This window comes from Phoca vitulina, unplaced genomic scaffold (assembly GCF_004348235.1).
Source record: "Phoca vitulina isolate PV1807 unplaced genomic scaffold, GSC_HSeal_1.0 scaffold1, whole genome shotgun sequence".
NCBI classification, from domain to species: Eukaryota; Metazoa; Chordata; class Mammalia; order Carnivora; family Phocidae; genus Phoca; species Phoca vitulina.
This window is the reverse complement of record NW_022589704.1, coordinates 5,189,942-5,211,080: the sequence shown is the minus strand read 5'-3', so window position 1 is coordinate 5,211,080 and position 21,139 is coordinate 5,189,942. Positions and strand designations below refer to the sequence as shown.

At 50.6% G+C, this 21,139-nt stretch overlaps 1 protein-coding gene across 11 annotated transcripts in view; it reads left to right on the top strand.

Moving 5' to 3' along the window:
- The window catches only part of AGAP1 (ArfGAP with GTPase domain, ankyrin repeat and PH domain 1), a 520,170-nt gene that overhangs the window by 282,726 nt on the left and 216,305 nt on the right, over nucleotides 1–21,139 (top strand). The window contains exon 10 of one of the 11 annotated variants that reach the window (XM_032394245.1): nucleotides 16,385–18,890. The exons of the other annotated variants lie outside the window; for them this stretch is intronic. Within the exon in view, the coding sequence (XP_032250136.1) occupies nucleotides 16,385–16,537 (153 nt within the window). The 3' untranslated portion in view covers nucleotides 16,538–18,890. Of the gene's footprint in view, nucleotides 1–16,384; nucleotides 18,891–21,139 lie in introns of those variants that run through there. 11 annotated transcript variants of the gene reach the window in all.

Genomic DNA, 21,139 nt, shown 5'->3' with positions numbered 1-21,139 from the left:
ATTTTAAGTCTTTAGATACATTTCCAAATTGTTCTTCAGAAGAAAAAAAAAATTCACTCTTTTACAAGTGATATTTTTACATACTTTCATCTACATTTGGGTATTTTATGTATGTGTTTTTTAATCTTAATGAGCTTTATGCAATTTTTTAGAATTACATTTTCCTGTTCAAAAAATACACACTTCCTTTATTATCAATTTAAAAATTATTTTTATCGGCTGCCTGTATTTTGTGTGTGTGAAGTACCTGTTGAATTGTTAGCTAATTTTTCTACTGGTGTTCTCATCATTGGCCTGTTAACTCACTATTCAGTGGGCATATTGGCCATTCGCTTTTATATACATTACACATTTTCCTCATTTACCTTTTGGCTTCAATTTGCAGTAATTTTTGGCATGGACAAGTTTTTCCAAAATTTTGGAGTCACACCCTCTTAATCTTATGTTTTCCCCTTTATTAATTATGCTTTAAAGGTCTTCTCTTCTCCCAAGTTCTAGAACTACATCCTTTTACTCTTGAGCGGTGTGATGCTTTCAGCTAGTTAGGCTTTCATCGATTGAGAAGTTCAGCCATTTTCTGCTGATCCGAATGCCACCTTTTTTGTGTTCTGTAAACTTTTAGCATCTTGGGAACTTTGTCTTCTGTTCTGTCGGTGGGATCTGTGCCATACTCCCTCAGGTTACTTCTGCAGGTTTTGAACTAAAGCTTCAAAATCTGGCAGGAGAAGGACTCTTATAGGGGAGTGGGGAGGAATGGTTTGTGGGTGACCTTGGAGAAGCCGTGCTGCCCCACCCCTTCCTTCTGTCCCCAAGGAATGGGAGGTGCCGGTGATCAGGAAGGCAGTCAGCTTCCAAGGGGTAAAATGAGGAGAACGTGAGACAGCTAGAGGTCACACTTCTCACTAGCACTTGTGGAGAACTCGCTGTAGGCCAGACGCTAGCACCACTGTACTTCTGTTGTGTGGTCTTGCAGCACCCTGAGGCGCCCATACGAGGCAATGTCCCTTGCCCGAGGTCCCCCGGCTCATAAGCGCCAGCTCAGGCACCTGGGGGCCAGCACTGTGAGCTCATGCTGTGGGAAATGGCCAAGATAACGGGGCTGTGTGAAGCTGGGGTCTTCTGGGCCCCTCTTGGGGTCATGGTCCAGACACAGTCCCTGTGGCCTTGGTCTTCCAGAGTCTCTCCACACCTTGGCTGAAATGATCCTTGGGCAGAGGCCGCAGAAACCTGGTCTCTAGGAGTCTGGAGGCTGAACGAACGCTAGGGGCTGTCTAGCAGGGGGACAGTGGCCTTGCATAGGGAGGTGACTGCCTGTGCCCCATGGTCCCATGAAGCCCTCGTCCGGGGGCCAGGCAGAAAGGCCACAGCCCTGAGGGCCAAGCACCGCGGGGCGCCGGGGCTGACTAATGGCCAGGTTTCCTGGGGAGGCAGGTGCTAGAGGAGCTATGTGGGGGGTGGGCCTGCTGGTACCACATCCCTTTGCCTTTTCAAATGAGTTCCACACTGATTCAGAGCGAATCAGTGACTTGATTCTCGCGTCGCATTTTTATGTGCATTCAGCATTCCAGAATATAATTGGAGCAGGTGACTGTATAAGCTCATTTTGGCCATGTTCCTATGTTGTGATAGTTACAAAAGTCACCACAAAGCTAGCCCTCTGTTTACCCGATGTTTCAGACTTCAGTGGCCACAACGCCCACTAAGAAATAGATCTTCCGTGTGACCGTACCAGGATATATATGCATACACGTATGTATAATTGAAAGTTCTGTGAAGTAATAGTTATTAGGTGCATTGTGCTCCAGTCTGTTCCCTTCTGTCCTGCTTTATAAAAAGGGCTGGTTGCAGCTCACGACGGTGGTTTCATGGCCCGCTGTTCGCATAACTCACATTTTTTGCAAACACTGTCCTAATGGCCTGGGTAAGCGTGGTGAGGTCCTTCCGTGTTGGATCCACACTCGACGTTGACTTCTGATTTCACCTCATTGGAACAGCTGCAGGCTGGTCGCAGGGCTGGTTGACCTAGCTGAGCGGCACCGAGTCAGTGAGCACCGTGTGGGGGCGGGCGGAGTTCCCACATTTCTCCTAGGCCACCATCACAACAACTCTTAATTGTGCACCTGCCTTACCTGGAGCATCAGTTTTGGGGGGCACTGTCTGCTGGAGTTGGAGCTCATTTTCACCAATTACATGTTGTAAAGGAGATCTCCACGAGAGGGTAGGAAAACACCATTTAAAGAAAAGGTCACCTGAGAAGGAAAAGCTCCGAAATCAGACAGGCACTGGTGGGGCGAGCAGGCTGGTGGGGGAGGCTTCGCTCTCGGGGCCTTGGCAGGAGCTGAGGTTCTGCCGCGGGACAGGGTGCAGTGTCTCCATCAGGGGCCCCGTGGAAATCACTTGAAGCAAGCAGAACAGACTCTGAGTCATGGCATAGTCACATGAGAGCCTTTGATTCATTCATTGTGGCCAAACTCTGAGAAGCTCCGTGGAGAAGATCAGTTCAGATCTTGGTGTCACCGTGGCCCCACACCCCCGCCCCAGCCAGCCGTGACCATTCTTCACACCTCAACAGGGAATGCCTCACACGGCCTCCCCACCTTCTCCCCATTCGCTCTGCTATACCCTCCCAGCTTGCAGGACAGACTTCCTGGGGGGGACAGCCTGCCCCCATGTCCCCCCTGCCCCGGAGTCCCACACTGAGGTCAAAGCTTGCTTTCAGAAAATGCCAATTTGATCCCGTCACCACTTAGCTTAGAATCTTCTGTGGCTCCTCCCTGCCTGCCCCAAGGTGTCCAGAGCCCCCCTCCACCACCCAGCCCTGATGTGGTTTCAGACAGGCCTCCGCACCTTCCATGGAGAGGGTCTTGAGCTCCTTCAGCCTTATCTATCGCCTGAACTTCGCATCTGTAAGATGCCGTCCGTAAAGCCCCTCTTCTTTGAAACCTTCCATATTTATCCAAGGCATGGATACCCCCACCCACCCCCACCCCGTTCCTCTTAGCACTTTGTTCCTTTATTAAATTACCTGGCACATTGGATCAACTTTCTTTTGGGGAGACCGTGGGGAGTGCATGTCGGGCTCTCCCGACGGACCGGGAGTTCCCAGAGGACTGTGGGTCCTTGGCTTCTGCAGTTGCTGGTATGTCGAAAATGCAGAAAGTTTACACCACACACAACGTTCCTGTGGTTTACTCATCAGTGCGTGTAGACGATCAAGGTAGAAAGGAATGACTGAGCCACCATGTCTCAGGGAGACAAAGGAAGAGTGGCTGAGAAGAGCCAGCCAGTGACTGGAGAGGCCCTGGCTGTCACTGCGATTATTAATACATTGTAAAGACATTTTGGGGATTCCGCCATATTTTGTATGGTTGCCAACAAAATGTTGACAGTTGTATTGTGGTTAATAAATTCATTTAGATTTATAAGCATTGTTTACAGAACCTGTTCGCCTGCTGAAACTCTAACAGCATCTGTTCCTTCTTACTAATTAACTGCTAATTACGAATGAGCTTTGTGTGTTTGTCAGTATAACTGGCTCATGCATTTTGTAAGGAACATTAACAAATTGATTTACATAGTGGCAAAGCAATCAAAAGAGTAAACTGAACAGCAAGCATCTAAAGCCCTTCAGCCGCTCTCTGAACGAAGCAAACTTTTGACGCTACAAATTTTGTTGTAAATTTCCTGTTCCCTTAATTCTTTGGTAAAGGGACAGTGATCAAAAGCGATACTCCTTGAGTCATCGGCACATTGGGGCCCCGCATCAGGGGGCCCCAAGGGATGGTGACCCAGGGGAACCTGGTGGGGATGCCACGGGGGAGAAGTCCCACGGAAGCGGGCCCACGGGAAGTGCGTTCCAGTCCCTCAGAAAACTCACATCAGAACTGATAATACTTCATGTCAAAGTAGCAGAGTAGACGCTTAGTCCACCATGCAGCAAGGCGCCCGGCCAGAAATGTGAAATCTGTTGTCCATCACATTTTTTCCCTTCTCTTGGATTCTCCCAGTTCCAGACTCCATGGATGCACAGCATGTTTTTAAAAGCAGGCATTTAAAACTAACCAGTTTAGATGGCTGATTCCGGCAGTTCAGGGCTCATCGACTTTGCAGGGAGAGGATGAAGGCAGCCCCCTGCCTCGCTGGTGCAGTGGGCCTTTTTGCATCCCAACAGCTCCAGAAGAATCTAGCCCCTTGGGGTTTTCTCTACAGTTGCCTCCTTGGTTAGAGCTGAGGGACAGAAAAATAGAACGAAGGCAAGAGAGATGTGAACAGAAAAAGAAGGGGAGAAATGTGTTGCACCGGTGACCATTTATTTTCACGGTTACCTCTCCAAATATTTCAGAATGCTGGTATAAAGCCGGAGGTCATGAGCCAGGCAGGCGGATGGATAGTGGGTTCAAGGGTTTTGAGAATAGCTCAGGTTAAATATAACAGCATTACATGAAAGAAGAAGTAGCAGCTCTAGTAAGTATTTACGGAGATCGAAATGCACCATGCTAGCGTGAGCCTTGACACTCACTTAGGGGGTGCCACAATCCAGGCTTGCAGGGAGACCCCGCAGCCCCGCTGTGCACCTCGGGCAAATGCCCCCCACCATCTCTGAACCTGACGCAACTCCTCTGTAGAATGGGGGTGAGAGGACACCCCCCTTGCAGGGTTGTTGGGTGCGTTAGAAGGAGAATAGGTAAGCTCTCTACGGCAGGTGGCCCAGAGTGATCTGGAAAGAGCAGTTACCATCCCCCTCATCTCTCCATTCATATGAAAGTGCATACGTGTAAACACCATATACTCAACCTTATTAGATCGTAGTAGTTACCTGTGGTAGGAGAGTCTTCTTTCTCATCGATAAATTTATTACTTTTAATTTCAGATAAATGAAAAAAAGTTTAAGCAAGCATAAACACGGAAACTGGGGAGTACAAGCTTCAGGGGAGTGGTAGGACGGAGGGGCAAAGTTATTTTACAAAGCTGAAAATGTGTTCAGTGGACAGCCGAAGCATCTGACGAGTGTCTTTAAATGGCACCACTGACAAAGAATAGGCCGCCACTGGTCACAATTGCGCCTTCAAAATAATTTTGTTAAAAGTGAAAAAGAGATTATTTGCTGCAACGTTTCATATATTAGGAAAGCTGCGCTTTCTGAAGTATTCATTCTTGCATTTTTTCCCATGGAGAAGTTAAGTTTAGAAAACTTAATTAATTCAAAATAGTTGGCTCCAAAATATTATGAAATGCTTACGTTAGCTACAGATAATTTCAGGCGGCATTTGCTGGCTGTGCGTGTATTAGCTACCATCACCAGTTACCAAGAAAGGGACTCGAATGAGAGACATAGTCCAGGAAGTGACAACCTAGCAGGGCAGGCAGCCTGTCCTGGTCACTGCGGTACGTATCGGACTCTCCCAGCTACTGTACCAGAAGCACCGGGGAACCCAGAAGGGAGCATTCACTCTGGTTCTGCATTTTATACGCACTGTCCTTAGCTTTCGAGTGTTTACTGCAGATGACAGTTCATGAACAGAAAGCCTTTTCTCTCCAAACTTAATTGATTAAAGACTTGGTTTTTAAAGCATAAACTAGAAATAGGTACTGTTTTTGGATTTATAGTAGAAATCTAGTTTCTGAGACTTTCTGGGTAAATTTTGCCACGCAGGCATGTAAGTTTGACATATAAAGTCACCTTTAAGCTACCTCTAGTGTAGTGAACGTGGGATTTGTTCAGGAGGCATGTTGTTGACGGTTCAGTACTGAACAAATTCCCAGGGCCGGGTATTTAATGTGATACCGGTCTAGATGCCAGAAGATGTGCCCGTGGGTATTTCTCTCTCTCCCAGGGACCTTAATCTACACTTAGCATGAAGCAATCTTACGTAGAAAAAGCTTACAGACAATAGGATGAGTTTGGAGTTAAGTGTTTGAGAACACAAGGTAGTTCTTTTCCATTTAAATATTGCACAAGGGACTCGGAAAAGCCCTTGGACTGGTTGTTTTCGATCTTGGGGACATATCTGTGTGCACATACACGCGGTATACTCCATCGGCGAGATGGTGGAGGGGCCAGAGCCTGGGCTTTGTGAGGGGGCTCGTGGGGAGGGAGGTTCGTTGCTAATCAGTTTTCACAGCCGTCCTACCCCATTAAGAACCACCGCTTTGGGGAAACCTAAAGGCTGCTTGGTGCCTTCTGTCTGGGATTCCTAGAGAAAGGGGTATTCGTGCTTTCACACATGAAATCGTTCCTTATTTGCAGATTATCATCATTTGAAAGATATTTTTGTAGCTTGATTTCCACTCAGAAATAGATGTCACCAACACAGGATGAGAGAAACTTAGAAAGAATTATGAACTTCTTTTTAAAATGAGAAAGTCAATGAAGGGAGGCAGCATAACCAGAAAAGGGGAAAATTAAAATCTGAAATAATTTATGAGCAAAATAATTTTCCAGCTAAGAGTATATTAGCTGTTTACTCAAAACATTTGAAAGGAATGTTTGGAATCAGACCACATTGTGATCTTCGGGGAGTTCATGATCACCCTGCAGCCCACGGTGTCAGTCTTTCTCCTTGTGGACTTCCAGTTAGGGGAGCATCACGCAGACTTCCCAGGGTGACTCACCTGTTGATGGCCAGTCTTTTATGACGATACGCCGCTGTCCACAGGCTTCAACCATTGTGCATCCATTTAAGAAAAGAAATGGCTTAGAGATGTAAGCACAGTGACATTTACCCAGGGAGAGAGAAAACAATGCTGGTCCTCCACCCTCCTTTTCCCTTGGCCCAGAAAGAGCTGGAAACCTCCCTTTTTCTTCTGGCCTCCCTCTCAGCTCCTTTTCTAACTCCTCCCTTTGGAAGCCTTGCAAACGATGGGTCAGAATTCAACATTCATCGGCCCGGGTTTCACTGGCTGGTACTCCAGCCTGATGTACTTTAGCGACGTCCTTCTGGCTGCAGCATGGAGGCTGATCGGGGAGCAGGAGCGCAGGTAGACGCAGGCGGGGCAATGATCTAGGTGAGTCTGGTGGCGCCTGGAGAGGGCTCGTAAAGGCCATGGCTGCAGGAGTGGAGGGAAGGGGACGAATCTGGGAGATTTTATGGCAGCCGTTGATAGGTGTGCAGGATGAGGGAAGAAGAGGGAGGAGGATGGTGTTGAGATTTCTGGCTCAGTCAGCGTCACAGAAGATGGTCCATTCACCAGATGAGAGACGGCAGGAGGGATGGGACCCCAGAAGAAGCAGTGAGTGTCACGTGGTTTAGACATCTTGCATCTGAGGGGCCCGTGGAACAGCCCAGCAAGCCATCTGGTGGATGTTTTTTACAGCCAGGGGAATCCCGGGCTGAAGGTACACATTCGGGGACTGTTAGTGTAGACGTGGCAACTGTAGAGGGGAGAGGATACGATTTGGAGGGATCGCACAGAGCGAGAGCAGAGGGCTGGGGTGGTGGGGTCTGAGGAACACGAGGGTGGTAAGAACGGGCACGTGAGGGAGACCCAAACTGGGAAACAGGAGCAGAGAAGTGGGAGGGAGTCTAAGAGGGAGAACGGAGCTTGGCTTGGCTTCTGCAGACAGGGAGAAGACAGGGGACGGAGAGCTGTCTGTTGGGGGGGTGCCGGGGCCATCGGTGCTGTCAGTGACGCTAGTGTGCAGAGGGGGAGATGCGGGGCAGCGAGTGTAGACAACACTCACAAGCAGCCTGACCGGTGAAGAAGAGAAAAATAAGTCTAGAAGCTCTCGATGAACACGTGACGCGAAGCTGTCGTGAGTTTCTGCTCAGAAGAGTTACCAGCGGCTTCCTTCCGAATCTCTTGAATGGACATCCATGTATTTTTAAATAGTTACTTGCTTACCACCTAGCAGTTGATGAATAATTACCAGTGTTGATGAAGCACGCACCTTGGGCGAGTCGTCGTGATACGGCGGACCAGACTCTCCCCGACAGCTGCGAGTTTCTGTCAACTTCTGTCATTGCTGGAAGAATCAGTGATTTCAGGCATGTGCCCCCTTCCCACAGCCTCACCCTGGTCGTTCCTCACCCCTCGATGAGTCCCGTCCCCACCCGCATACCCGCCGCCCTCTCCCTTCCCCCCAGGCGCCCTTACTAGTGGTCTCACCTGCGCGCCTGTCAGTGAGGTGAAGAACGCCGAGCCCTGCATTAGGAAGCATCTACATACTTAAAAGAAATCTTGTGGTCCCCATTCCATGATGATGGCAGATAAGACGTACCTACTTCTACAAGGTGCCACTCGTGGGGAGGGGGCCCCTCTCTCTGGAAGCGGGAGCCCACCCAATGGTTGGGCCTCCTCCATGTTCTCCTGGTTTTGGCTTCCCTTCTGTTTTTGTTTTTTTAAGATTTTATTTATTTATTTATTTATTTATTATTTACTTATTTATTTAGAGAGCATGCACACAGGCGGGGGAAGGGGCAGAGGGAGAGAGAGACTCAAGCAGTCTCTGTGCTGAGCGCGGACCCGGACATGAGCCCCGAACCCATGACCCCAAGATCATGACCTGAGCAGAAGAGTCGGATGTTTAGCCTGAGCCACCCAGGCAGCCCTTCCCTTCTGTTCTTTGTGTCAGAGTTCAGGAGCAAAGACTACCCGTAGGAGAGCAAGGAAGTCCTGGCACCTTGCTGGCCGCTGCAGCTCGAAAGTGCTTGGCATGATTGCTTAGTTGCAGAGGACACGCTAGGTGCCCGGGCGCCAGAGTTCTTAACGCGCGCTCTGCAGAGAATTCAGGGACCTGAGAATGTGGGACAGGGGGCGGGGGGCTCATCGTTCTGTCTGCCAGCCTCTAAGGAATTAGCATTTCCTCCACGTGTCAGCAGCGACCCACAGTAGCGATAATAGAGCCTGTGACTTTGTTCCCCACGGACGTGGAGAACATTTCACCTCACGTGTCGTTGTCATAGATTGTTTGATTGGGTCCCTTGTACTCTCGGTGTTTGGAAGAATGGCAGGTCTGCCGCTGGCTCCTAAAGTGTAAATGAAGGAGCATGTTGTTTACTTACCACAGGTATATTTTTTATATTTGGATTACTGTGTTTCAATTTAGTTGGGTCTTTTATATTCTAGTGAATTTAAAGATGCTCTTCGTAGAAGAGGTCCTTTGGGAAGAACCTACAAAGACTCAGCCATCTGGGAGCAAACCTCCTGGTGGATCAGTGTTTTCCGTCAATTCAGTAATCTGAAAATGTTTTCATCTTACATATAAAGCTTCATGTAAAATTAGGGTTATGGGTGTTCAAAGCTAAATGCAGATGTTTGTTGTTCTTTTCTGCCCCTTCTCACTTTTCCCTGTGGAGCCCTTCCAAGCCAATGGGGTGGGTCCTGCCCCTTGGCCCCGGCACCTGCCCACCCCTCCCAGCCTGTCCCTGCCCAGTATCTCCCATCCCTCCCCAGACTGTCTCTCCTGACTCTCCTCGTGGGTGTTTCAGAATTGCTGCTCACGCCCCACTCTCCCACGTGGGAGTGTTCTTGCTGCGGCAGTGGGTGACCGTCCCATCTCCAGAAAAGGATGCTCCTCCTTCCTTCTGAGGCCCGACCTCTCCAGCATGTGACGGCGGCATCGGATCTCCTCCCCACGTGGCGTTGCTACCCCTCCTCCTCCACGTCCCTCCCAGAGCCTGTGCTGCCCATCTCTGGGGCAGCCTTCCCCTGCCCTGTCTTACCCAGTACACCGCATCGTCGCTGGGCTCCCAGCCCTTGGCGCCTCTCTGCCCTAAATCAGGGACCTCTGTTTTAAGCCTGCCCATTCCAGGATCCATAGCCTTTCAAGAGCTTCCTGATCCCATAAGTCCTGTTTCCTGCACAACTTTTCCACTTGACCCCAGGATGTCAGTGGACAGCTTGGACTTGGGTTGTCTGTGGCCCAATGAATAAAAATATCCAACGCAGGAGTTGTGGACACAATGCACTGTAGGGCCAGGCAGATGCACTTTGGACGAGTGCGTTCTGGGTAGTGGGGTTTAAGGGTTTGGTTCACGGGGAGGGCGGCTCCTACTACGAAGGCAGCAGTCACTCCCACACCCCCTATTTTGTGACCCGTGTTTCCAGATGGCCCTAGTGTTTAAGGGACGCCAAGAATCTGGGTTGGCATATCAAATCTTGTCCTTTTTAAATGTTGGCAACTGATTCCAAAAAATGGCAAGCCCTCGTAGGGGTTAATGGAGGCACTACTGTAGAGTGGAAACAGCCCCCAGGCTACCAGGACTGGATCTCAGCGGCAGGTCCTCGCGCCTTCCCGAGGATCTCGTGCCTCTCACACAGCATGAGGCCAGCTTGCCCTGTCTCTGCCCTCCCGCTCCGGCTCCGTTGCAGCCGCCACCCGCATCCCAATCTCTCTGCTGCCTCACCGCTGACCGCCGCTCCTCCACCTGGCCTGCCTCTCCATGGCCCAAGGAGATGCCCTTTTTTGTGCCCCATCCCTTAATTCCCTCAGTGGCCCTCTGCACACAAACACCATAGCACTTGTCACACAGCGTGATGACAACTCATGGTCTTTCCTGCCTCCCCCACCAGACTGTGATTCTTGTTTGGGCACCAATTACAGCGTACCGTCTGGGGTGTCCCCCGGACCTAGTGAGGACCTGGCCTGGCAGCTGGGCTCCGTTGTTGAACAATCAACAGGAGCTTTCAAGCCATGGGCCCTGCTTTATGCCAAGCAGGTTACCTGACCAGGAACAGAAGCGTGCACCAAGCTGAAGCTTCATCCCAAGAACCAGGCATGTTGGGGGGCCTTGGGGGCAGTGAAGAGCGAGGCGGTCCCAGGATCTCAGGAAGAGGGCCAGCAGGGAGCACAGGGTAACCCCCAGACCCCAGCCGTGTCCTGAGTCAGACCAGGCCATGAGGCTATTTCTGTCGTCAGTGCAGCTCAGACCACATTTAGGATGTGTTCACCTGAAGCCAAAACAGGCTTGGTGCCCACCTCTCTGAATGCGGTGTTCACAGACACGGACGCAGAATCAGGCTATGCACCTCTCTGGATGCGGTGTTCACAGACAGGGACGCAGAATCAGGCTATGCACCTCTCTGGATGCAGTGTTCACAGACACGGACGCAGAATCAGGCTATGCCCGACACTCCTGAACAGGAAGATGGCACGGGGGAGAAGCTCGGGGAGCCGGCAAACCCTCGGCCTGGGCTTGCCGAGGATGCCCTGTTCCTAGCCATGGGTCACCTCTGGCCCTGCTGATCTACCATGACCTTCCCTTCTCATGCCTCTCTTCCTGAGCCTGCTTGTCTTTGCATCTTCCCTATCGGTGACATCCATGGAGTCGCCCAGGTCAGGAACTAGGGTCTTCTTGGTTTTTCGTATTGTCCTTCCCCCCTCATTCCTGGACATTGACCATGTCCGGCCCACTTTTTGACTGGACTGCTGTCCCTAGGAAAGCCTGCTTGGGAGGTGGCCCTTGGCTGGTGTCTGGGAGCTTTGGGAGCTTCCCAGCATCCCCAGGACTGAGGAGAGTGGCACGGTGTGCACACAGCATGGTTGAGGCTGGAATTCGGGTGCGTGCCAGGCAGAGGGTTTCTATCTGAGTTTAAAGAGGCATCCTGTTAAACACTTTACTGGATGGTTGGAGATTTGGGTCTAGGACTCAGAGGAAAAAGGTTTTGAAAGTGGCCATTTGTAGGTTCCTAGCCTGAAGTGCACAGACCCCCTGAAGCCCAGATGGAACGTAGGAGTTGGCGTGTCTTTTCTCAGAAGGAATCCCACTGCTTCCCAGCGGGCTGTGCCCTCCCCAGAACCCGAGAACCACAGACCGGCTGGCATTTCCCAGGCTGACCACGTGCAGCCAAATGAGAGGGAGGCTGTTGTGCTGGCAGCAGACCCCTCCGGGCCGACCGGCGCCCCAGAACTCAGCAGCATCGTGAGTCTCGGGTTGGAATAAGGAGCAGCTCGGGAGACCAGGTGCCCAGAAGGGTGGTGGTTCTGTTCACAGAATCGGAAACCAAGGAAGAAAAGAGAGTTCAGATAGTCTCTCGGCCTTTTGGATTGGACTGAGATCAAGTGAAAAGAGGATTCCATTCAGAAAAAAAATAACTGCTTTTGAAAGGAAGCTGGAACCAAAAAACATATGATCATCTTTTGTTTGCTCTCAGGAGTGCCCTTCTGGTTCTTCACACAATCCCAAAAATTCAGAGCCCTCTTTCTATTCACACAACTCAGGCTTTCAGTTTTGTCCGGAAGGACAATGAGTCATAGTGGAGATGGTGGTGTCGCACTGTGTGCGTTCCTGTATTAAGCTCATGCGTAGCACGAACCTCTTCATACATTAGCTTGAAGTTCACTCTCCGTAGCACACTGCATCTGTGAAAAGATATGGCAGCGTTAAAATGAATCAGATTTACCGTAAAACTGTTCTAACCAAAGCAATTTAATTTGTCATTTTATCAAACAAGAAACATTTTCAATGTTTTTGAATACTCCTAATTGAGGTAGCGCAGCTAGCCCTTTAAAGGGATCATTTCTACCATGCAGTCTGTTTCCAGATCCTGAGATGTGCCCTTCTGGGTTTGTTTTCCAAGAAAGTGACCTTTTTTTTTTTTTTTAAGATTTTATTTATTTGACAGAGACACAGCGAAAGAGGGAACACAAGCAGGGAGAGTGGGAGAGGGAGAAGCAGGCTTCCCACTGAGCTTCCCACTGAGCCACCCAGGTGCCCCTAGACAGTGACCTTTGAACACTACACCTGACCTGTGGCATCTCATCTCAGGGGTAGCCTGAGCATGCCTCCCTGGGGCTCTTCCTTTTTGTTTTTTCTACCAGGTAGAGCAAAATCCCTCAAGGTCACTTTTTCCCAGCATACATTTTACGTGGTCAGTATGAGAAGTTGGACCTCACCAGGAGCCTTTAAAGCTAATTCCCATCCCAGGATAGTAAGGTCTCAAAGTTTCACAGTATGGTCAGTGCAATGGGGAGGGAGTGTTAAAACCTTTGACCTAAAACAATTTCTGGTCAATCCTGTAAGATCTACGCTGTGTGCTCACCTCTCAGAGTGGCTGGCGCCATATGTCCACCCCCTCTCCCCAGCAGACCACCTGGGACAGAGTCTGCACTTGGTGATGATTGGTGGGCGAAGCCCTACTCATAGGCACATAGTTGCATTCTTATCCTGGAGCTGGTACCCTGTCTATGCCGTATCAGAACGTGGTTAAGAAAAGGAGGAAAGTAATCATTGTTTCAACCAAGATTTGGATTTAGCAAAAGGGAAAAATCATTCATAGTGAACATAATAGTCCATTGATTGTGATGACCACGGTGAGATCGTTGCTCATGAGTGTGATACTGATAATGTAGTCCACTTGTGAGGTGCTCTTCTCAAAGCTCTTACACCCACCCCCCAACTGTGCGTATAGACGCGCAATCACACGCTGAGAGCAGATAAAGTTGTACCAGTCTTCTAACAAACAGAGTGGGAACTCACGGTCGCATCTTGGTAATTCATTGAACTTTTTGCCCCTTCTTGTAAGTATTTGGAGACGTTTCTCTCCTAATGCTTTTCCAGTTTTGGAGAGGGTTTTGAGTTGTGTACATGGCTGATTTCTCCTCACCCCCACCTGCCCCTCGGCTTGGGGTCTTCAGTGGACCAAACCCCCCCTTCATGTGTATGGTTTAGGGGTACCCTGACCATGTTGTTCCTTGAAGCTCTAAGTAAAAATGACTTTGTTCCATGGCACTATGTTAAATTGGCTGGTTAATTCTGGTGTTATTTACCCTGTAATTCATTAGTTTCACCCCACCATTGGCAGCTGACAGGCTGTAATTTCACGCCTTGCAGTAAAAGATGTCTCATAATCTGCTTCATTTAGCAGCAAGAGAATTTAATGAAATTAACTGCAGTCCTAATTATGCCAGTGAATACTAAAGACTGCCATCAAGTTTTCTCAGAAAAAGGACGAGGTCTACCTCGTGAAGGATTTAGAATATAATTTCCTGGGAAAAGTTGCAAATGTCTTCCTTCTATTGGCCAACAAGGGCCAATTATGACCACACATATGACTATAATTAACTGGTTTTTTTCTGAATGTCCCTCCAAGTATTCATCGTTTCCAATCAGATTTAAAAGTGATTCCTCTGTTGGAGTGGCGTCGATGATGTAAACAAGCTGACGTGACGTTTTGCATTCGCGGGCTTTCCTCCCGTGGCGTCACCCGTGGGTGGCAGGTTTTCAGCGCCGGACGGCGGAAGCTTCCCTGAATACACTGAAACAAGGCCCTCCTTTGCCCCGTCTGTTCCAGGCTCGGGGGGGAACTGACCGCTGCCGCTTGTTACCTGTCAGGCTTAGAGCTTCCGCCCCCACCTAATCTCTCGCCCCGCCCTCCTCCAGGACACGTGGTCCTTCCTGCCTCTCGTTCCAGCCCACTCCCAGCCCCTGGGGTTGGGGGAGAAGATGTGTTCTTGGCACCCAGTGTACCCAGTCACCTGCTCGTGTGCACCTTTCCTGCCCTGCCTTCACTTCTCCCTTCGGTCCTCTTCAGTAGAGGACTCGGAGGAGAAAGGAAGACGAGCTGACACTCTGAGAACACCCAGGCTTCCGTGCCACCCCAGCCCTGGCCCGCAGGGACACCCATCCCCACTCCTGGGCTGCTGCCATTGGGCGCAGGGAACACAAGCCAGACGGGAGTGGGTACGGTGACCACGGAGAGGACCCAGGTGGCTGCACGTGAACCAGAGGAGTGGAGACTCAACAAACGAGCCGCCCCTTCTCACCTGCGCAGAAAGCAGTCGGATACAGACGTGAGAAATTCTGTGTTTTATTTAAGTACGATACAAACATCAACAACCACGAGTTATTCACTGCTGCCTGTCTTGTAATCACACTTCCAGATGGGTGACATTTCTCACGTTCTAAAAGTAATCACCTGTTTGGGGGCGGTGACCTGCTTCCGTGGGCCCCCAGCACCTGTGCGTCGTGGCTCCACGCACAACTCCCCACGTCACACATCACGCTAGCAGGGGACCCATTCCAGGCAGCCTTCCTGCCAGAGACCGCATTTGAAAAATGATGCTGAGGTTTTCCTTTGCTGGAGGCTGCGGGCGGGGAGGGCTTTGCAAAGAAGCACTTCGGGGCCACTCGGGACAGCCGCCGTGTATTCGTGACAACGTGGCTGAGTACGCCTGTCCGTGACCACCCTTGCCTTCTCGCTCTCCCTGCAGAGTCGGGCCCTCCCCGGCCACTCCTGTCAAGCCCATTCCTGAGGATCCGTGGGCTTGCAGGTCTGCGCCCACATGGGGGCCGTGGCCTGACCTGCCCAGGGGTGTTTAGCAGCTCACTGGCAGTGCTGGGCCCTGACCCAGGGTCTTCTGCCCCCACAGCCTCCTTCACTGGGCACTGTGTCCGTCTTCTCCCCGACACAACCTTGGCCAAGGGGCTCCCGGGCAGCGTTGGCCGGATCAGCCCTGGTTCTCCGTGCGTGGGGCTCTGAACCCGGACGGTCCGCGGCCATGCCCATGCCAGGAGCCACCTGGGAGGCCGCCCGGGGAAGTGCAAGTGCAGGAGCGAGTGACCAGAGGAAGGAAGGGGGTGGGAGGCGCTTCCTGAGCGCGCCATAAAAATAATGGCGCTGAGATGCAAGCTGGGGGTCCCGGCGGCCTCCCGGTGGGACGAGGAAGAAGCCTGGGTGTTCGGATGCGCACCCAGCACGTCTCGCCGGCAGTATGCCAGAGGCGGTTTTGGCGACAAGCAGTAAGGAGACCTGGAGTATTTCTCTCCCAGACCCTCCCAGCTTATTAAAAGAACTTATAGACATGAAAATACATTAAAGGGGCAAAGCGGAGAGGGCGAGAGAGATTAACAGCCTTTGCTGAATAGAGCCTATTGATGAGACAGGCCTGTGGGCTGCCGCCGGCTCTGAGACAAGGTGCTAGGAGCTGAAAAAGGAGGTCAGGCCTGTCCAGAATTTCGAGGGGAAATGGAAATTTGTATTTAAAAATATTACCTGCCCGCGTGGCTCCTTCCTCCCTCCTGATCAGGAGCCGTCGTCAGGAAGAGGAGAGCTCCCCTGCAGCCTGCCACCCGCTGGTGGCACCCACACGGAAAGATCCGCTCAAAACGCCGCGGGGCCGGGGGAGCCGCGCTGAGGGGCACGCGCGTCCTGGCCGCTGTGTCGTGTCCGGGTGTCCGGACGCCGCTGCGTCCTGCCGGGGTGCAGTGCGCGCAGGGGAGCGCCCCCCGCCTCCGGGGGTGCTGGTAGGGAGGGGGGGTGCCGGGGCGCGGGCGCGTCCGTGTGCAAAGCGAAAGTTAGCCGTCAGTCAAGTTTTATCTCTTAATGAGTAGAGACTGCTGAAGTAAGGGTTAGGTAATTGAGTTTATAATTAATTAGCCATAACCCTCATCAGATAAAGCAGTTGCGAAGAATTTTTTTTTTTTTATCTCCTTTCTCTCCCCAGGGCCTGCCCTTCTTTGTCCTTGCGCTGACAGCCAGCACTTATCTCAGGCCGTGGCCGCCCGTGCGGCCCGCCCTCCCCTGGCCGGGGCCGCGGGTGGGCAGCGGGCCGCATTGTGCTGGCGGGCCGCAATCAGCCCAGCTGTCCCGGCCGTGATGAATGAGCGGGGGGAGTCCCACAGAGGTGGACTCCAGATCGGCCGATAGCTCGCAGGCTGCCGCTGTTCGGCCGACTTCGGCGCATCTCTGATAGACCTTTGACACCTCCCAACAAAGAGGTTAAAGAAGGTAGAGCTGCAAGAATAGAGTGCTCGCCAGAAAGTTGGGCGACTTACAAAAGACCCCTTAATTTCTATGGCCCGGCAATTCACGCCACAAAGGAAGGAAATCAATGAGAATTTGCCCTCTTTCTTTGAGGAGCCCTTTTTTTTTTAATCGCATTTATTGGAGCTTGGCGCGTTTGGGGTACGAGCAGCGGTAAACACGGAAGGCATTAAACTCGGGACTGTGTAAGGGGGTCTGTCTTCACTGCATTTGACAGACTGCGCGGGGAAGGATACCTCTCTGCCTTCTCTGTTTGAAGATTAGAAATCTTGTGTTTGGACAAGTTAAGTGAGGAATTTTTCACAGAACAAGCCCGTGACCCCCTTACTGCTGATGATACTGAGTCGGAGAAACTTGGGGCTTACAATGCCAACTTCCTTGTGATTTTAGTTGTTTCTTTCTGATTAATCCCCAGGCAGGTCCAGATAAGTCCCTCGACACCCCGGGGTGTGGCAGGTGAGAGGGTGTGACCCTTCTTTTCCTGTCCCTTGTAGACAGTTCAGGAGACAGCCCTGTGTTTCCCTGTTAGCAGAACTAGGGATCACTTCTTGAGACCCTGTGGCAATTATTTGGGGACTGAGAAGCCAGAATGTTTTACCAGACAATATGACTGAGTAATGATTTTGAATGTTAATGAAAATTTAATCAGACTGAATATATTATTCAACCTCATTTAGGGAGTAAAGTATGATAAGTGCATTTACAAGTGCTGAAATTTATAGAACAAACGAGTTCCCTTTTGTGGGGAGGAAGATGAGAAACCTGCAGACTGATCCACGGTTAATTCAACGGGGAGAGGGCGGTAGGTGGTTCATGTTGGGTTTGGTTAGAAATGCAGACTCTCTTCATCAGCTGCCAGTATAGAGATGCTGGAAGCTATCCTTGAGCCACACCTCATGACTCCAGTTTTTAAGTGAAGCAGATACAGTGAATCTGCCAGTTCTGTGGAAGAAGGAGAAAGTGTTAGATGCGTAGGCTTGTGGAATGATTGACAGCAAGATGTGGAATCCAAATTACTCAGCTGGAGAAAGTGGCACTGCCCTATTGACCAGACTTCTTGGGGCCCCCTCCAGGACACCCAGTGGGAAAACCAGGGATCCAGCCCTGTCAGCTGCTGTCCTAGCTGGGACAGTGTAGACCCAGTTCCTTGCTCCAGTCCAAAAGATCAAGAGCACTGCGTACAGGAGCCCATCCGTGGTCCTTCTTGTGGCCCCATGCACACCACATGGTGCAAAGCAGAGAGCTCCCCCACGTCCTGCCCCGCTCTCATCCCCTCATGGCACGTGAGGCCTGTTCTCAGTGGAGTCAGCTGGGCCGCCCTGGGAATGTCCCCTCCCAGCTGGCTGCTCTGCCCTTCCTCACAGAGACGTGCCGACCGTCAGACTCCTTGTTCTGCCTTCAACTGCTGTAGTCGATGCAAGGTGACCAGCCGATTGGGATGCAGCAGGGCCTAGAGACCAGCGGGAACAAGGGCTTTGAACCCACCAGCCTGACGCCCAGTCCTGCCACTTCCACATATTAGCCATGATTTAGGGAAGTCCCATCCCCTGTCCGAGCTTCACCTGCATCCTCCATCGACCTGGTGGAATGATGGGCAGTCTCGTGGTGGGGTCTCAAAAATGGCTGAATTCCCCCCTGCTTTACTTTTTCCCCCTTTCCCATCTAAAGTTAATGAAACAAATGACAAGAAACAATTCTTTAGACATCCTTATTTTTGGAGCCAGTATTCTGTGAAGCCTCCCTGAGAGTGTAGGTCACTTCCACGGCCAGAGCCCCCGTGGTCAGCTCTCCCCTTGGGATGTGGCTCAGCGGGATTGGGTGGCTCAGAGGAGGCCCTGCCTTTCAATCTTGCTTTCCATGGTCGTCACTTCCAAAATCTCAACCTTCCTTATTTTGAGCTAGGGTGGCTAATGGACCCTTTCCAACCATGTGAAGGAAAAGCAGAAAAGGTTTAAAGGAAGAAAAGGTGAAGGTAGCCCTTTGTGGTGTTCTCAGGCCGGCCATCTGGAAGGTTGATGTTGCTTGAAGCTCATGTTGCTGTTCGTTGGCACTGCACCAGGGTGGGGTGATGGGTTCTGGCCCGCTCGCGGACAGGTTGCAGAAGGTCTTCCTGCAAAACGGTGGCTTGGATGTGTCAAGAATTAATGGTAGTATGGCAGGCATTCAAATTCAGTCATTAATATGTTCGATTCAAAAGCAGATGTCACCTGAAATTCTAAATTCTCTTTACTACTCTTTATTTAAATAGCATCAATATGTTTTAGACGTAGTTATTAAATCAGTTACAGATTTATCACTTTTGAAACCTACTTCTAAGCTTATTTTATCTTAGATATATTTTTGAAGCCTTTGAGTTATACTAAATTAAAAATAGAGTGATTCCAGGTTTAGATATAAATAAAGTCTGTCTTCTTTTCCTTTAGATTCATTGCCCTGAACTGTGGGTTTCTGCATTGTGAGTACATGTCTACTCATACCCCATTCTCTTGCCTCCATAACGCTGGGGCCGCTGGGAGAGCTGAGCCTCCTCTCTCAATTCAGGTCTGAGGATGCCCAGTTGAAGTGGAGACGTGGGGTTGTAAATGGACGATCATGCATCTGGTATGGAGGAGACTTCCTTGACCATCATGCCGTAGAGACATGGGGTTCTTTACTCTTTGGGGGTCTCTTGATGGTTAGAGGATGCTGCATTTCCAGGAAGTCATCCTTGTCTCAGAAGTACCAACGACATTGAGAATTTTCATCTTAATTTAGTATTCCTGAGGCTGTAGCTCCTTCTCTTCGGTTTGTTCGGATCCCCATTGGCTCACGCAGCATTATCAGGGTTGTGTGTGTAAGAAAATGCAGCTTACCTGGTGTCAGCAAGGAAGGGGCTTATTGACTCAATGAAGTGGAAGGGCCACCCCAAATAATGGCAACAGGAGGCACCTCTTGGCTCTGATCTTGTGGGGTTTGGGCCCTGCACATTCTCCGTGTGTGAAACCCGGGCACTTGTGGTTCTATACTCGTTCCACATCTAAGCCAGCAGTAGACCCAAGCAGAAGTCCCAGAAATGACTCTCTAGTTGTGAGCAGCCCCACGTGGGCCACCTTGCGGCCTAACGCTGACCCAGTCCCTGTGACTTTGGGGATGAAATATGCAGTGGCAAGGCGATGACTTTGATGTAAGACCTCGTGTTGGCCCAGAGTACACAGGCCAAGATGGGAAAGGGTTAACTTTCCACGTAAAGTTGGATACCTACAGCCATGTGAATTCGGGGTAGGGTGCAGGACAGCCACCAAAAAATGTCCCTTGCCCAGAGTTACCATCAAAACATCAAAACATAAGGTAGTGCTGCCTGCCTGAGGCTGAACCCTGAAGACCGTTTGCTAAGGGTCAGCTCACGCCATGAGCTTTGGCATCTGAGAATCTGCTTGGTCTCTGCAGTCTAGCTGGGCATCATCAGTGCCTGAGAAGACATGGCTGTAGGTAAGCAGAGAAATACACAAGCTCAGTCGTACCTTATTTAATGGGCCCAGATTTATGTGGGAGCCAGGCATTCCTAGTGGCGTGCCGTCGTTGGGAGCCCCCCAGATTCTGACTCAGTGGTCAGTAGCTCACTGGAGAGGCAGTGTGTTCACGGGAATCTGCTCTTTGGAGCCTTCCCGAGCATCACAAGGAGACCTCAAGACACGGTGTCCTTCCCCCCCCGTCCTCCACCCTCCTGGGTTGCCCAGAGCACATCCTTTGAGGAGCATGCACCCTTCTTACAGACATTTCTTTTCAAACAGAAACAACAACAGACCTTGTGTTTCTCCACGCATGCACCCTGCACGAAGGACACCGAAGAGCACCATGTCGGTTTGCCAGCTAGCTTTCAGGTAGCAGCAAACACAAGGTCGGTTAGTGATAAAGAAAGACGAATAGACAAGCATTTTCTATGTATGTCTGTAACTGATTTCCAGGAACTCAGCACGGAAGTCATTTGGGAATCAATTGAGTATAAAGACAGGTTTTTCCAGTTAAAAGCACTGAAGAACCCAGAAGTCTGCTGAAGTTCCTCCTGAAATACGCCTTTTGATCTGTGCCCCTGTGCATGTTTTTGTTAGACCGTTTGAATGCGTTAGGCGAGTGTAGGTGCGGCCAGTCCCCACTGCTGCCTGGGTGACCTCGGGTTTTCACTGACGCGGTGCATGGCTGTCCAGGCATTGCCTTTGCCATTTGGGGCAAGTGTGTCTCTTCACGGCTAAGACCTTTAACTTTGTATAAGTTCAAACTGAATATAACTCAGGTTCTATAGCAATCATTAACGAATTCTGTCATCAACATGACTACGGAAAGGAAACTTAGTAGGGCAGAAAAGATCATAATTCACTTACTCTTTCTTCAGCTGGTAAGCACATAACTAACTGTTCGTTGGCTCCGATGCACGTTATCCAGCATTTTGGTAGCAGTT